Raw genomic sequence first — 17,098 nt, forward strand, 5'->3', positions numbered from 1 at the left:
GCACCTCGGTCTTTGTGCATTAACGGCCACCTAGTTCGGCAACTATTGATTGAATGAGAGGCTTCTCGGTGCTGGCCAATTTGGCAGATGCCAGGTGTTCAGCACCGAGCAGCAAATATGACACCCAGGGTTTCTGTGGTCGTCGTTCTCGGAGACAGAATCATCGCATTGCACTCGGATTTGCCCAGAAAATGTGGTTTGACCCTATTAGGAGTCGTCTTCTCAAGGGCTTTCAAAAATACGCATATAGCAGAACAACTTAATTCATTTCTGGGCAACATTTAGCTCAGAGGGCATTGGGTCAGCACATTGAGCTGAATCCTGTTTCTGAAGGACTTAAAGGACATTATCTCTTGGTCCTTTGGTTTGGCATCATGGGTCACAGGGACTGCTCCCAGTAGACCCCCTTTTTCCAGCTTGGTTGCGGTATCATTGACTGATAACATTGTAAGATCTTTACATTTTGTTTTAGGCTTATTTATTTTTGAGAGAGACAGAGCGCGAACAGAGGAGGGGCAGAGAGAGAGAGACGCAATCTGAAGCAGGCTCCACGCTGAGTTATCAGCGCAGAGCCCGACGCAGGGCTCGAACCCACAAGCTGTGAGATCATGACCTGAGTTGACGTCGGATGCTCAACAGACTGAGCCACCCAGGCGCCCCTGTAAGATCTTTAAAGTATACATCGTGACGATTTGTTACAGGGACACCCTGTGGAAGGACTCCTACTACCTAATAATTAACACATCCATCGCCTCACTATTTATCTTGTGTGTATGTGTGAGAAAATGTTAGTTCTCCTCTCTTCGAAATGTTCAATGATAGGATACAGTATTATCAACTGTAGTCACCACATTTTACATCAGATCCTCAGAACTTGCTCATCTTATAACTCGCTAGTTTGTACCCTTTCTACTAACATCTATTTCCATCATCCTCCAGCCCCTGAGCAACCACGTCCCTGGTCTCATAGGAACGTTTCTATGAGCTTGACTTTTTATTCTTTTTTTTTTTTTTTTTTTTTTTTTTAGATTCCACATATAAGTGATATCATGCAACATCGTCTGATTTCTTTTACTTAGCACCATGCCCTCAAGGACCATCATGTTGTCACAAATGGAAAATAGCGGGATTTCTTCCTTTCTCCTGGTTAAATAGCATTGCACTATATATACATCACATCTTCTTTACCCACTCATCCATTGGTGGACATGTAGGTTGTCTCCATATCTTGGCTATTGTGAATAATGCTGCAATGAACATGGCGGGGCTGATATCTACTCAACATCCTGTCTTCATTCCCTTCGGGTCTATACCCAGAAGTGGGGTTGCTGGATCATATGGTAGCTGCATTTTTGCTAGTAGACCTTAAATCCCTTTTAAAGGCAGGGGCCGTAAACATCTTACTCAAAGCGCTACCATATTCTCAAGAGCTTAGCACAATAATTGGCATACAAAGAGGCCAAAAGTAAATACGTACTGAATGGATGAGGGAATCAATGGACAGAGGGACAACGGGGTGAATGAAAGATCTCCCTGTTGGGGAATTTCAGATGAACAGAATAATTAGCGTCACACATTTTCCAGGTTGGATGTTATGGAATCTAGACACACTTCTTACCATTTGTAATGCAGTCATTCGTAGGTCATTCAAATACAGACGCCCCTAGAAACCCTGCTCTAGTGCAAACAGCCTGGACTGTTCGGTCCTTGTTCAGTCCCTCCTGGCTGTACCCTTCCCTGGGGTGAGTCCTTCGCCTGTTTACCCACACCCAAAGGAGCAGGACGGTTCCAGCTCTTGGCTGTTTCTTGTAAAGAGTAAATGAAAAAAAAAAAAAAAACAGGAAAAATATAGATTAGAAAGTGCTGTACAAACGTCGGGGGTCACTATTCTCCCCATACCTACAATCCCCGGACCTCTTGAAGCCCTACTCCAAGTGAGAATGGGCAGGACTGATTACAATACATTTAATTCCTACGACCCCAGACTAACCATACTGCTGTTCCCTGCTTGTCACATGGCATGCCCTTACAAGACCACCCCCCCTCGTCCCCCTCTGTAATCAACTGCTGCTGTCTCCTCCCTTCAGGATAGCTGCCTGGCCCCTTCCTCCGCACCCACTGCCACTGCTTTACGTCCCAGCTCGTGTGACCTCATGATCAGATGATTCCAGAACCCTCCTGGTTGGTCTTCTTACCGCCCCCCCCCCCCCGGTCCTTGCCCTGCCATGGTACAACCACTGCCAGACAAGTCTTCCTAAACTGCTACTTTCTTTATCTATCCCTTGCCCTGCTTCAGACACCTGTCATGTTTCGTCTGGCCACGTCTAGTGACCCTGCTCAACCAACCTCACACCTCATGACTCCTCTGACTCAGCCAAGGTCGCACATGCCTCCAGCAGCCGCCACGCGCTTTGTCGCCCCCATTCTTTTCCAAGGCTGGTCCACCCACTGTGACTTCCCTCTTTCTCCCCGGTTGTCTAAATATACCCAGTCATGGCTCACTTTATGTCCTGTTCTATCAACACCATCTCTCCATTTACCGTGTGCTCTGTGCCAAGGGCTTTCACATATTTTCTCTTTGGATCTTCTCCATTACCCTATGAGGCGGGTCCTGTTATGATCTCCATTAAATAGATGACAAGACTGAACTTCAGAGAGGTTAAGTAAGCAGCCCAGGGTCACACAGCTAAGGAGGCCTAAAGCCAGGACTCAAATGGAGGCAAAGCCTCCACTCCCAAACAGCACACTCCTCTGCCCCTCAAGCGTCCAGGTTTTTCCGGATCACCCAAAGGAGGCCTTTGTCTGGGAAAAGCTACACTTCTCCCTCACCACAGAAACGCTCTTCCTGCTGAATTTCCGGGAATGCATTCTGTAGTCACCACATTCGCTCCCCTTTCACCCTGAATGCCCTGGGAAGTAGTGAGATGTAGTCCTCGAGTGTCCAAGGGACAAGTGTGTAATGGAAGAGGAAATTAATCAGCCAGAGAACAGAATCAATACTAAGAAACATGAAGACGTACTAGAAACACTAATGGACCTTATCTGCCTGAATTAATGGCAGCCCCAACCAATCCTAGGAGATACGGAAGGCAGTAGGACGGAGTCAGCATGCTTGGGTTCAAGTTCCAGCTCTGACACCCATTAGCAGAGTGACACTGGGCGAGTCGCTTAACCTCTCTGAGCCTCGGTTTCCTCATCTGTAAAAAGCCAAAAATATCTCCATGTACCTCACATCCTGGGGTGTTTCATGCAGCCGGCACACGGGAAGTGCCCAGGGCATGGTATTTGTTACGATCATTCCCTTCTACTTCCCTTAGAAAAATTCTTTCTTTTCTCCTTTAACGGTCCCTGTATATAGAGGCATTGTAATTAAAAAATAATTTTTAGCAAGTCTGACTCTAATTCATTCAAACAAACTTATTCTAGGAGTCTGGTCCTCAGCCGCCCCATTTGGACCCTGCGGGAAAGTTTTGTCTCAATGGGGAGTTGAGCCTTCTACATCGAGCCTTCTATGGACTTACCCCTGGGCTGCCGAGGGCACTCACTTCCTGCTCTGCTCTGGTCTCCCTCAGGCGTTCAGAGCCTAGCAAGCTTTACTAATACAGTTCCTAGGTCACAGGTGCTGTCTCATGTCTGTGTCTCTTCACAGGGGCTGTTCCCTCTGCCTGGAATCCTGTTCCTCTGAATCAATGATGAGATACTGTTCATCTTTTCAGGCTACTTCAGGACCCAGTATTGGGGCACCTGGGTGGCTCAGTCGGTTGGGTGTCCGACTTCGGCTCAGGTTGTGATCTCACGGTTCGTGGGTTCGAGCCCCGCGTCAGGCTCTCTGCTGTCAATGCACAGCCCATTTTGGATCCCCTGTCTCCCTCTCTTTCTGCCCCTCCCCCGCTCTCTCGCTCTCGCAAAAATAAACATTTTTTTTTTTAATTTATAAAAAGAAAAAAAAAAGAACCACTGAGACCCCAGAACCATCCCTCGGTGCAACCACTTAAACTTAGTATATGTTTTGTGCTGTTATATGAATATACCTGTATGTTAAATATACCTCTTTTAATTTTGCTTTTTAAAGCCAATTTAATAACACGATTTTTATTGGGGCAAAACACATATAAAGTATGCCATCTTAGCCATTTCAAAGCGTACAGATGCGCGGTATTAAGTACACTTCCATTTGTCAGAGGAGGAAACTAAGGTCTAGGGAAGGTAGGCAACGTGTCGAGGATCACAAGGCAAGAAGTAGCAGAGGGAGGCCCGGAACACAGGCAGCCAGAGAGCTCTTTAAGGGTGGGGGTCTGTATATGCCAACTAATTTGGATGTAAATTAAGAAAAATAAAATTAAAAAAAAAATAAGGGTGGGGTCTGGGTCTTTGTCCTCTCTGTACCTCTGAAGGTAGCACACAGTAGGGGCTCAAGCCTGCGAGGAAGTGACCAGTGAAGGAGTGAAGGCACCGCATGGTCAGCACCCCTGGGGGCTTTGGGAGTGCTGACCTGAGTGGCTAGGCCAAAGAGCCTCTGCCTGTGCTGGCCTCTAACCCGCAGGCTCATCCAGGTAGCAGATGATTCACATCAGCGAACCAGGCAGACCCTGAACCCTAGGACGCAAGAGCCAGGGGGAAAGAAAAAGGTGGGGGGAGGGAGGGTCCCAAGTTCATGGAACCTGCCCCTTGGGATTTCCACCTCCCTGCCTGGGGCCGGGAGCTCACCTGAAACGCCCTTCTCTCCTCTTGTCACCAACGGAAACCCTACTTAGCCTTCAGGCCCAGGGCTAGCACCCCTTGCTGTCGCTCTGGGCTCCCCCAGGAAGAGCTGACCTCTTCTTCCTCTTGTTTCCCCGCTGTCCCTTCGGAGCGTTTGTTTCGTTTTACTGGCATTACAAATCATGCTGTTCCTTACATCTGTGTCTCCACACTCCCCAAATCTGTAAGCTTCTTAAGGGTGGGGGCATCTAACACCGTGCTAGGGATAACAGACACTGGCGAGGACCATTTACAGTCATGGAGGGCTCGAATCAGGCTCCAGCCCAGCCACGTACCAGCTTTGTGACCTTCGGCAAGTTTCTTAACCTCCCGAAGCCTTGATGTCCCCATCTGTAAAAGGGGAATAAGAATCCAGCTGACTGGGCGCCTGGATGGCTCAGTGGGTTAAGCCTCCGACGTCGGCTCAGGTCATGATCTCACGGTTTGTGGGTTCGAGCCCTGCGCTGGGCTCTGTGCTGACAGCTCGGAGTCTAGAGCCTGCTTCGGATTGTATCTCCCTCTCTCTCTGCCCCTCCTCCACTCACACTGTGTGTGTGTGTGTGTGTGTGTGTGTGTGTAAAAAATAAGTAAACACTTAAAAAAATTAAAAAAAAAAAAAAAAGAATCCGGCTGACTTAACAGAGTTATTGCAAGAATTGAATAAGCCCAAGTTGACAGCTAGAACTCATTAACTACTATTATTATTAATAAGTCTTTAATAACGAATCAGACCAAGAACAGGCACAAATAGTTTTTCCTTCAGTTAACACCTAAGAAGGAAATGCAAAAATGAAACAATGGTATGAACAAACAAGAAACATAAATAACTAGGTTTGTTCTAAGCACACGCTAGATACTAGGACGTTCGTAATCTCCCGCGTTCCTGGCAACAGTTCCCACGGCAAGTTACACAGTCCGCTGCCCATCCAGCATATCCCAGAGACTGTCGCATCTCCTCAACCTTAACCGGGAGTGTGGCCCCCCGGAAGACATCCCAAGCTGCCCCTACCCCTTGTCATACCTTTCACACTCAAGGAAATTCCTACCACTGATACATGGGGTTGATTAGGAAAGACTCAGGACTACAGCAAAGGACAATTGCATTGACGCCCCTCACCTGCCCCCTGTCGTCTTATTCTCCATCCAGGAGCTGATGTGACCTTCGAAAATCAAAACCCAGCTCATGTTAGCTTCCTGCTTAACACTCTGCCCCAGTTCTCCTGCAATGGGAATAAATTCTGTACTTTTTTTTTTTTTTTTTTTTTGTAACCACAATCTACAAGACACTAACTACCCAGTGTGGCTCCTCTCTGATTCATCTCCATTCTCCTCCCTGACGCTCTGAGTGCCAGCCTTCCTGGCCGTCTGTCTCTTCCTCTAGTCTGTCTCTTCCTCTAACGTAGGAAGGTCCTTTGCATTTGATCAATGACACTTACAAATATATCTCTTTCACGGAGAAGCATTTCCTGACCATGAGATGGAAAAATCCCTCCCCTGTTAATTTGCGTGACACTTACCATTTGAACTACAATATGTGTTCGCCTAGGTATTATCTGACTCCTTCACTTCCCTGAATAGAAGCTCCCTGTGGTCAGGAACCTTGTCCGTCTTGTTCGACGCTGTATCCGTAGCCCCTAGAACACCTCCTGGCCCTCACAAAACACTCAATACCTATTTATTGAATGAATAAATGGTTGGGGGGGGGGGGTAGGGAGCAGATGACAGTCATTTTTCACTTTTATATTTCAGATGAAGTTGAATTTTTTTATAAAGTGCACATACTATTCTGTAATTAGAAATAACGCCAGAACAAAATAAAATGGAGATAATGAAATTAGCATATTTAATCAGACAGATGAAAGGAACACAAAACCGTTCCCAAAAGTTGATTATGTGGATTGCTGGCCATCCATATTATTTCAGTCGCCACACTGTTTATGAAACCAGAGACATTGGCCAGTGTAACGATCTGCTTGCTAGCCAGGCTAGCAAGACTTTTATTAAACAATCGTCACCTCCTCTGGTGATTGAGTTTTCCACTTTATTCCAATCTCCTACCCTCAGCACTTTTATTTCTACCTCTGTGCCTCTGGCAACGCTGTTACCTCTCAGGGCATTGCCTCCCATCCTATGCCACCCTCCCCCCCAGCCCCACATTTCCCCTGTCTGAAATCTCCATCACCCTTTATGGTACATTCAAATCTATCAAGAAATGGCTACAACCACAGCCGACTGTGCTTTTTAAAAAAGCTCCATGCTTTTTCAAAAGTCACCTTGTCTTTGTGTCTCCCTCAATTAATTACAGTTGGTGGAAAGCAATATTTTTATACATCTAACCACACTGAAATGTCACTATCCATTTTCCAACTGAGTAAAAAGAAAAAAAACACACACACACAAAGAAAACAATGCCTCGCTGCTAATGGAGAAATGCTGTCTAAGGTGGATGGGAGCAATTGCTTGGAATCCTTCTCGAAGGAAAAAACGCCAGGTGGTTTTCGAGGGTTCTAAAGTCATTCCCTCCTGCATTCCCATGAGGAGGAAGCTGATAGATACACAACTGTCTGCAATTGACAAAGCAACGGACCCAAGGAAGAACTGACTGGTAAGCTTGGAATAATTTTCTCCAATGCTATCAGGCGCCATCCGCTCATGTCCTGTTATGACGACCATTCAGCACTGACTGAGCGCTTACAGGGTGCCAGGCTCTGTGCTAAATGCATTATATACACTATCTCGTTTAATCCTCCTGACAGCCCCAAGTGGTCATTATAATTATTATCCTGTTGGGGGAGGTTATGGAGAGGACATGACCGCCATTTGACCCAAGAGCCGCCCCGGGAGCAAGTGGAGACTCCTCACCCCCCTCCCTTGTCCTTGAAATGTACAAGTATTCCCCCAGCCGGAGCCACTCCAAGGACACAGCTACGGAGACCATCTGGAAGTATACGTGACTGAACCCTGTTCTGGCCTCTATAAAAACTTTTAATATTCTGGCAAGCAGGTACAGAGGTCTACTCCTCTTGCAGCCACCTACACATTTTCTTGTTTATTACACCTGCCACCTACCCATCGGGAACGGTCCCTTTCTTGTGTCTCCATGTATGGGGGGCCAGTTTCAAATTTCACCTGGGGAAGCTCTCAAGATCTCGAACCAACATATCCCCATTTTACGGATGAGGTAACTGACACACAGAGAGGTTCAACAATTTCCCAGCGTGTCAAAGCAACAAAGTGTTAGAGCTGGTTTGGAGCCATTTAACCTGATTTCAAAACTCTCATTCTTTGCTACTAAACTATATACATCTTCCACCTAAAAACAATAATTAAAATAGGGTGCCTGGGTAGCTCAGTCGGTTAAGCCTCCTACTCTTGATTTCAGGGCAAGTCATGATCTCCTGGTTCGTGAGACTGAGCCCCACATCAGACTCTGGGCTGAGCGTGGAGCCTGCTTGGAACTCTCTCTCTCCCTCTCTCTGCCCCTCCCCTGCTCGTACTCTCTCTGTGTCTCAAAATAAATAAATAAACATTATTAAACAAGTTAAAGATAGCAGTTAATACCACCTACACTGAAAATGACACGTTCTGCAATCCTTTCTTCCTTTTTCCAACGCAGGGCTTGAACTCATAACCCCAAGACGGAGAGTCGCATGTTCTACCAACTGAGCCAGCCAGGCACCCCAAGCTCAGCTCCTTTTTATTTTTTAATGTTTATTTATTTTTGAGAGAGCGAGAGAGACAGAGTGCAAGCGGGGGAGGGGCTGAGACAGAAAGAGGGAGACATAGAATCCAAAGCAGGCTCCAGGCTCTGAGCTGTCAGCACAGAGCCCAGCGCGGCGCTCGAACTCACAAACTGCAAGATCATGACCTGAGTGGGAGTCGGACACTTAACCGACTGAGCCACCCAAGTGCCCCAAGCTTAGCTTCTTTTTAATGGGCCCTTGTTTCCCCACCAGCATTTCATGCATTACAACTTACGTTGGCTTGGCAATGTTTATTCCACAGAATCAATAGCACTAATTTTCACACTTCATTAATAAATAAATGGAGGTCGCAGATGTTATAGTTATGAATCCATAGATCCCAGGGAAGTTGAGAGGGAGTTAAAAAAAAAAAAAAAAAAAAAAAAAGCTACTTGGATCAAAAAAGGCCAGGGTACAGACAAGAGTTCAGAGATCAAAACTCTTTAAAGGTAACAATCCCAGATTTAAGAATCAAAATGGGGACCCTGGATCAGTGTCTTAAGAAGATTTCAAGTTTGGATAGGTAGGGTGGGAGGAAGCAGATTTGGGGATCCAGGGAAAAGGAGATGAGATATTGTGGTTTGTATGTGAATAGGAAGCAAAAGTCAGAGTCTTTGATGGCTTGGAACACAGGAGATGAGAAAGCCTTTCTGCCCAGCTGTTAACAGTTTGCAGCCTAAGATTCAGAAGGATAAAAATTTCAGGAGCTAACATGCTATCAATTGGGGATTCAGTGCAATTTTTCTGTACATTTGAAAACTGTCCCAGTAAAACAGTGAGAAAATAAAAAGCTGTAAGAGAATTATTAGGCAACTGATCGACACGGCAGTTTGAGCTCAGAGTGCTGCTGTGTGGAGTTCCTTGCAAAGAATGAAAGCAGGAGCTTTCTACAGATGCAGTAATAAAATAGTCGGAGGAACCAACATGTATTGAGCACTTACCTTGAGCTCTACATACATCTTCTTGAGTATTCACAGTTCAGCTATAAAGTACGTATTATTATCATCTCCATTGCAGAGAACAGAGGCAGATTAAGGCTTAGTAAGGCTGCCTAAACTCACATAGCCAAGCAGGGGCAGAGCCAGCATTCAAACACAGGGCTTATCTGAATACAGCTTCTACTCTGCAAGGACCCGGCATTCTTTCAAGGCCACTGAGAGCTCCAGAGACCAACAGGGTGGCCACATATTCGTCAAATCACTGTATATGTTCTGGGACTCTCTCAACAGATGTAGAAATCTTCCCGAAACTGGGAAAGCAATAAACCCTCATGTGAAAAGCAGAAAGGGGCTCTGGGGTCTGACAAAGCTGGGTTCAGATCCTGGCTCTGAAGTCTAAATGTCACAGCACCTCGCAAGCCCCAGTTTTTCCGTCTATGGAAGGGAAGTTATAATAGTCACCTCAGGAAGCTGTTGGGGGATTGAATGAGACGGTGCCTTTAAAGTTCTTGTACGGCAATCTATCAATAAAAGGCAGCCATTGTGGGAATTATCCTGAGCTTGTAGGAAGCAGAGACCCTCAGCCTTGGTGTCATGCCAAAGCACCAAAGCCAAAGGGTTTTCAAAGCCCGAAACAGGAGGAAGGACCCAGATTTTAAAAGGAGCAAGAAAAGGAAAGAGGTTGGGACACTATGGGTTCCAGGTGCAGCAAGACATTTGACTGTGATTTCAACTTGAACCCTTGAGAACCAGAATACAGTTGAGCCATTCTAGGAAGATTTTCTGAATTTGTAATGACAGGTATGGAGAAAGCGCGCGCGCACGCACGCGCGCGCGCGCGCACACACACACACACACACACACACACACGATCTTCTACCCGGTCAAAAAAAAAAAAAAAAAAGAGCACATTCACAATACTTTGGTCCAACACAGCTGAACATGGTTACCCAGAGCCAAAGCAGGAAGCTGAGGGTCCTTGAGAAGGGTGAGAAGCCCTTCCCTGCCCGGCAGGAGGCACCATGCTGGGCAAGCAAGGCAAGGGCAGGGGCACCGGGAAGAGCCCCGGGTTTGCAGGGAGGGCTGGTGACCCTGGAGCCCTTGCGGCTGCCTGTATACTTTGAACGCAGGAGTTTCAACCACTGCGTCCTATTAATTAAAAACAAAACACCCTTCGCTTGTTTGTAGACGTTGCTGACACCAAAACACCGTGGGGAGACTCAGCAAATAATATCGGCCCGTTTCAGAAGCGCCTTCTAGGATTGTACCCACACCAAAGACTGAATGAGTCAAGGGGGAAAGGGGAAGGGTGTGCACAGGGTTAACCTTCCCCTAACCCTTTCCCTCCCATCCGCGACCCAGGACAAGGCGGGGGAATAAACGCTGGGAATTTCAGCTGTGCCCTGAACCTCGCGCCGGGGGGAGAAACACGGCAGAAACCCAGCGGACACTCCCCCCTCTCCAGGGACGTGGGCGCTTTCCAGGTTGGTCCAACGGCTACCAGCGTCCTGGCGCATCCTGGGCGGGGAACAGACTCTCCTCTCTCGGCTGCGGATAAGACCCTACTTTCCAAGACCAGCTGCGAGCTAACGGATCCGGGACTACCGAGTCCACCCCAGGCTCCCGGCTTGCTGCCTCGCGATTTCCCGAGCCTCCCGGTGAAGCCCCAGCCGGAGGGTCCCCCTTTTGTTCGCGGGAGAGCGCGTCGCTGCGCCGCGCTGCGCATCCCACCGCCCCCCGCCCCCCGCGCCGAAAGCCCCGCTGCGGGGGCGCTCCCCTTGGTCCGCTCCCTGGCCTCCCCGCGCTCCCGCGACCCCCAGCGCCGGCGCACGGCTCCCCAACTGTGCCCCCCTTCCAGCCTAGTACTCACTTCTCCCCAGTCCCTCCGCGGTCCACGCCGTCTGCTCCACCGCCCCATAGCGCCTCAGAGGCTTCTCGGTTTCCAGATGGGTGGACAAAGATTGCTTTAACTCCATCGCTGATCCCCGCGGGCAGGTCGACGGGTCCCCCTTTACTCCATCCCCGCCGCGGGCTGCAGGGAGGGAGGCGGCTCCAGCCAGCAGCGTTTTAAGGGGCCGGGCGCTCGTGACGCGGCTCCATCTCTTCCGCCGCCAGGGCCGGGGAGCGCGGACTGGTACCCAGAAGGCGGAGGGATGCAGGACGCATGCGCAATGGGGGTGGGCGGGGGGGGCTTGGGGGCTGGGTAGGGAGAAAAGGGGGCAGGTGATAACTCTACGAAGAACAACAAAAACAACAACTAAAATAGAACCAACTCAAAGGAAGTAAAAACAAGGCCGCTGCCCAAGCTGGAGCCGGTGGTGATGCCTGGCCTGGGCACCGTGCGCAGCTTGTGATCTGTCGTCGGGCTGCTGGATTTTGAGTGGGATTGGTGAGCGCGTCTCTAGCTGTGGGCGATGGATCCATCTTGGTGGGGAGTGTGCAGAATCCTGAGCGTGGACCTGAGCGCATTTTTGTGAGAATCTCTTGTGATTCGCTTCTGCGTGTATAACTTGAATATGAAATGGAACAGTCTTGTTATGAGGGTGCCTGTGTGGACACGGTATATGTTTGCATGAACTTGAGAGAGGCACGAACGTATTTTGGACACAGTTATAACAAAGCTGTTTGGAACAGGGGTCTTTACTTTCCAGAAACTCGGGGTGGGGGGGGGGGGTATCTTACTAGCAAAGCATGGCAGTATTAAAAGTACAAAGTAAAATGACCAGCTAGATTGATAAAAATTAATAACAGTTATTGAAGGACGGCTAGGTGGTAAACACTTCCTAACAACTGTGTGAAAAAGATGCTATTTTGTTGGCCTCGTTTTACAGAGGATGAAACTGAGTTGCAAAAAGATTATTTGCCCCAAGTCCCACACTTACCAAGTAGCCTGGTCAGCAATTGAATCCAGACTCAGTTTCTTTATTATACTGGCTCCTTAGATTGATATGGTTTTTTTTTTTTTTTTTTTTTTTTTTTTGTATGGTAGGAGTTGGAAAAGGCGCTATAGGATATAAGGCATTTGTTGTTTGGTGTTGCTTTTAAGATGTCATATGGGGGGCGCCTGGGTGGTTAAGCGTCCGACTTCAGCTCAGGTCACAATCTCGCGGTCCGTGAGTTCGAGCCCCGCGTCGGGCTCTGGGCTGATGGCTCAGAGCCTGGAGCCTACTTCCGATTCTGTGTCTCCCTCTCTCTCTGTCCCTCCTCCACTCATGCTCTGTCTCTCTATGTCTCAAAAATAAATAAACGTTAAAAAAATTAAAAAAAAAAAAGATGTCATATGGGGCAACTTTTGGTATCCCCATGGTTTGTGGAAGTGTAGAATGGCCCAGATGTTTAAGAAAAATATTTGGCCACCTGTAGTAAGTGTCCTTAAAAACTTACTATCAATAACGAACTTCTAAATAGCCCATGAGAGAAAACGGAAATAACAATGAGAATCATGAAATATTTAGAGCTGAACAACCATGAGAGTACCACATATCAAAACTTGTAAGTTTTGATAGAAGTAATGTATAGCCCTAAAAACATGCATTAAAAATGTAAGACTAAAAATAAGTGGGTTAGGGGTGCCTTGGGTGGTTCAGTTGGTTAAGTGTCTGACTCTTGGTTTCAGCTCAGGTCATGATCTCACAGTTCATGCGTTCGAGCCCCACGTTGGGCACTGTGCTGACAGCAAAGAGCCTGCTTGGGATTTTCTCTCTCCCTCTCTCTCTGCCCCTCCCCTGCTTGCTCTCTCTCCCTCTCTCTAAATAAATAAACTTAAAAAAATAAAATAAAATTAAGTGGGTTAGGATGAATGGATAAACAAAACATGGCCTATGCATACGGTGGAATACTATTCAGCCCTTAAAAAGGAAGGATGAACCTTGAGGGCATTATGCTAAGTGAAGTAAGCCAGTCACAAAAAGACAGGTACTGCGTGGTTCCACTCACATGGCATATTTACAGCGCTCAACTATCATAGAGGAAAGAAAGTAGAATGGTGGCTGGGGAGGAAACAAAAGAGAATTCTTGTTTAATGGGCATAGATTTGCAGTTTTACGAGATGGAAAGAATTTTAGGGATGGAGGGTGGTGATGGCTGCACAAAAATTTAATGAATTTAATACCACTGACTTACACACTTAAAGATGGTTACAATGGTTTTTAAAAAGCGGATTAGGGGTGCCTGGGTGGCGCAGTCGGTTAAGCGTCCGACTTCAGCCGGGTCACGATCTCACGGTCCGTGAATTCGAGCCCCGCGTCAGGCTCTGGGCTGATGGCTCAGAGCCTGGAGCCTGTTTCCGATTCTGTGTCTCCCTCTCTCTCTGCCCCTCCCCCGTTCATGCTCTGTCTCTCTCTGTCCCAAAAATAAATAAACGTTGAAAAAAAAATTTAAAAAAAAAAAAAGCAGATTAAGTGTTCAACTGAAAAGACTTTAATAAAAAAGAACAGATAAAACCTGTGAAGTAGAAAAAAGAAAATAATAATGATAGTAGCACAAATTAAACAAATAGAAAACCAAGAAGCAATAGGGAAGATCTGCAAAACCAAAGCTAATTCCTCGGGTTGGAGGAGGGGAATGGAATACTGATAAAGAAGTCAAACCTCTCAAGACTCACCAGAATAGGCACCCATGAGTAACATTAGGAATGAAAAAGGACACATAATACAAATACAGGAAGGTTTTTTTTAACTGGTTGAAATAGATAACTTTCCTTTTTTTTTTTTATTTTTTTTTAACGTTTATTTATTATTGAGAGACAGAGACAGAGCATGAGCAGGGGAGGGGCAGAGAGAGAGGGAGACACAGAATCCGAAGCAGGTTCCAGGCTCTGAGCCGTCAGCACAGAGCCCGATGTGGGGCTCGAACTCACAAACCACGAGATCGTGACCTGAGCTGAAGTCCGACACTTAACTGACTGAGCCACCCAGGTGCCCCAAAATAGATAACTTTAAGTAGCAAACTACTAAAATGTATTTAAGAAATAAAAAACGAGTTAATAGTCATTAGAAAAACTGAATTCTTGGGGCGCCTGGGTGGCGCAGTCGGTTAAGCATCCGACTTCAGCCAGGTCACGATCTCGCGGTCCGTGAGTTCGAGCCCTGCGTCAGGCTCTGGGCTGATGGCTCAGAGCCTGGAGCCTGTTTCCGATTCTGTGTCTCCCTCTCTCTCTTTGCCCCTCCCCCGTTCATGCTCTGTCTCTTTCTGTCCCAAAAATAAATAAACGTTGAAAAAAAATTTTTTTTAAATAAAAAAAAAGAAAAACTGAATTCTTAATAAAAAAATTTATTTTTTTCCTCAGTCCCAAAAAGGCATTGGGCCCAAACAGTTCTGTAGGTGAACTTAAATAAAATAACAGATAGTCCTTATTTCATAAAAATTGTTTCAGAGCTCATTTAATGAGGACAATATATGACCTTGATATCAAAACTAGATTAAAATGGCACAGTAAAAGAATTCTAGGGGTGCCTGGGTGGCTCAGTCAGTTAGACGTCTGACTTTGCCTTGGGTCATGATCTCACAGTCCATAGGTTTGAGCTCCATATCGGGCTCAGTGCTGACAGCTCAAAGCCTGGAGCCTGCCTCAGATTCTGTGTGTCTCTCTCTCTGCCCCTGCCCCACTCACACTCTGTCTCTGTCTCTGTCTCACTCTCAAAAATAAATAAATGTTAAAAATTTTTTTTAAAGAATTCTAGAGTGAGCTCACCTATAAACACAGGTACAAAACCTCTAAATATCAAAATACATCATGAACATTCCCGAGATGTAGTAATGACCCAATATCAGAAAATATATTGATATAATATACCATATTAACAGAATAAAAAAAAAACTGATTACCTTAATGGATACAGAAAAAGCATTTGAAAAATTAGTAATCATATCTATCTTTTTTTCCCCTTACAATTAAGAATAGAAGATCATTTCCTTAACCTTCTAGAGAGTAAGTATCAAAAGCCAACAGCAAACATCACACTTACTGTTGAACCTCTGTGTCTGATCATTAAGGTCAGGAACAAAGCAAGGATGCTTACCAGCCCCACTCTGGGAGATCCCAGCCAAGTTAGGCAGGAAAAATAAATGAATCATTAGAATTGAAACACAAGAAACAAAAGTTTCTTCTTCAGATACTATAATTGCCTCTCTAAAAATGCAAAAATGTAAGCTATTAAAATTAATAAGACCAAGTTTTTGGAAACAAGATAAACATACATAAAAAGTAATATTTCTGAACATTATTAATCAAAGTTAAAGATATAACATAATACCAAAAAAAAAAAACAAACCCACAAACCTTTAAGGAGAAAACTATTATTTTGTGTCAACTGGGACAATTAATGAATGAATGAAGTTTATGTTGCACTATTCAGCAACAGAAAAAAAGTGAAGAGATAGATATGTGATGTTCAAGGGTACAAAAGAATCAGTCTCATGAAGATGGCAATTCTCTTCAGTTGCAATTGTATTTGAAATCTTGGGGCGCCTGGGTGGCGCAGTCGGTTAAGCGTCCAACTTCAGCCAGGTCACGATCTCGCGGTCCGTGAGTTCGAGCCCCGCATCGGGCTCTGGGCTGATGGCTCAGAGCCTGGAGCCTGTTTCCGATTCTGTGTCTCCCTCTCTCTCTGCCCCTCCCCCGTTCATGCTCTGTCTCTCTCTGTCCCAAAAATAAATAAACGTTGAAAAAAAAAATTAAAAAAAAAAAAAAAAGAAATCTCAGTAGGGAGTAGGACTTTAAAATCAACTTGGCAAGCTGACCCTAAAATTACATGGAAGAACCAAGGGCAATGGGGAGCCTGTGTGGCTTAGTCAGAGAGCATTCAACTCTTGATCTTGGCTTGGGTCATGATCCCAGGGTTGTGGGATTGAGCCCCGCATCAGGCTCCATGCTAAGCTTCCTCCTCTGTCCCTCCCCCATTCATGTGCACTCTCTCTTTCTTAAATAAAAAAATAACAATAATAAAATAAAATACATCTAAGTGCTAGGAATAGGCAAGACAAGGGTGAGGAAAATGAACAGGCAGGAAGAACATAACTAGCATATGCCAAAAATCGAGAGCCCCCAAATAGACCCACATGTGTTTGGAAAGCTGGTCTTATGACAGAGGAGGTATTCTTTTTTTTTTTTTTTTTCAACGTTTATTTATTTTTGGGACAGAGAGAGACAGAGCATGAACGGGGGAGGGGCAGAGAGAGAGGGAGACACAGAATCGGAAACAGGCTCCAGGCTCTGAGCCATCAGCCCAGAGCCTGACGCGGGGCTCAAACTCACAGGCCGCGAGATCGTGACCTGGCTGAAGTCGGACGCTCAACCGACTGCGCCACCCAGGCGCCCCAAGAGGAGGTATTCTGAATCAGTATAGAAAGGATAGGCCATTTCCTAAGTGGTAGTTAATAATGGAAAACTAAAATAAAAATGTCGCCCTTGTACTTTCTATCATATATACACACAAACTCCAGGTCAATTAAACACCTGAATGAGAAAAAGCAAAATGTTTAAAATGAGTAAGTCATATAGAAGAATGTCTTTATTCCCTTGCAGTGGAAAGATATGTTCATTAAGACCCTGAAACACAAACCTTCAAGAAAACTATTAAGTTTGACTCTATTAATTTTTGTTTCATTGAGGTGAAATTCACGTAAGCTGAAGTTAACCATTTTAAAGTGAATAACTCAGTAGTATTGTCCTTTCAC

At 45.9% G+C, this 17,098-nt stretch overlaps 1 protein-coding gene across 1 annotated transcript in view; it reads right to left on the reverse strand.

Annotated features, from left to right (window-relative positions):
* The window catches only part of BMERB1 (bMERB domain containing 1), a 121,596-nt gene extending 110,034 nt beyond the window's left edge, over positions 1 to 11,562 (reverse strand). Inside the window, exon 1 of the mRNA XM_045461835.1 lies at positions 11,292 to 11,562. Within this exon, the coding sequence (XP_045317791.1) occupies positions 11,292 to 11,397 (106 nt within the window). The 5' untranslated portion in view covers positions 11,398 to 11,562. The remainder of the gene's footprint in view (positions 1 to 11,291) is intronic.
* Positions 11,563 to 17,098: the final 5,536 nt, after the last annotated feature.

Source organism: Leopardus geoffroyi, chromosome E3 (genome assembly GCF_018350155.1).
Source record: "Leopardus geoffroyi isolate Oge1 chromosome E3, O.geoffroyi_Oge1_pat1.0, whole genome shotgun sequence".
NCBI lineage: Eukaryota > Metazoa > Chordata > Mammalia > Carnivora > Felidae > Leopardus > Leopardus geoffroyi.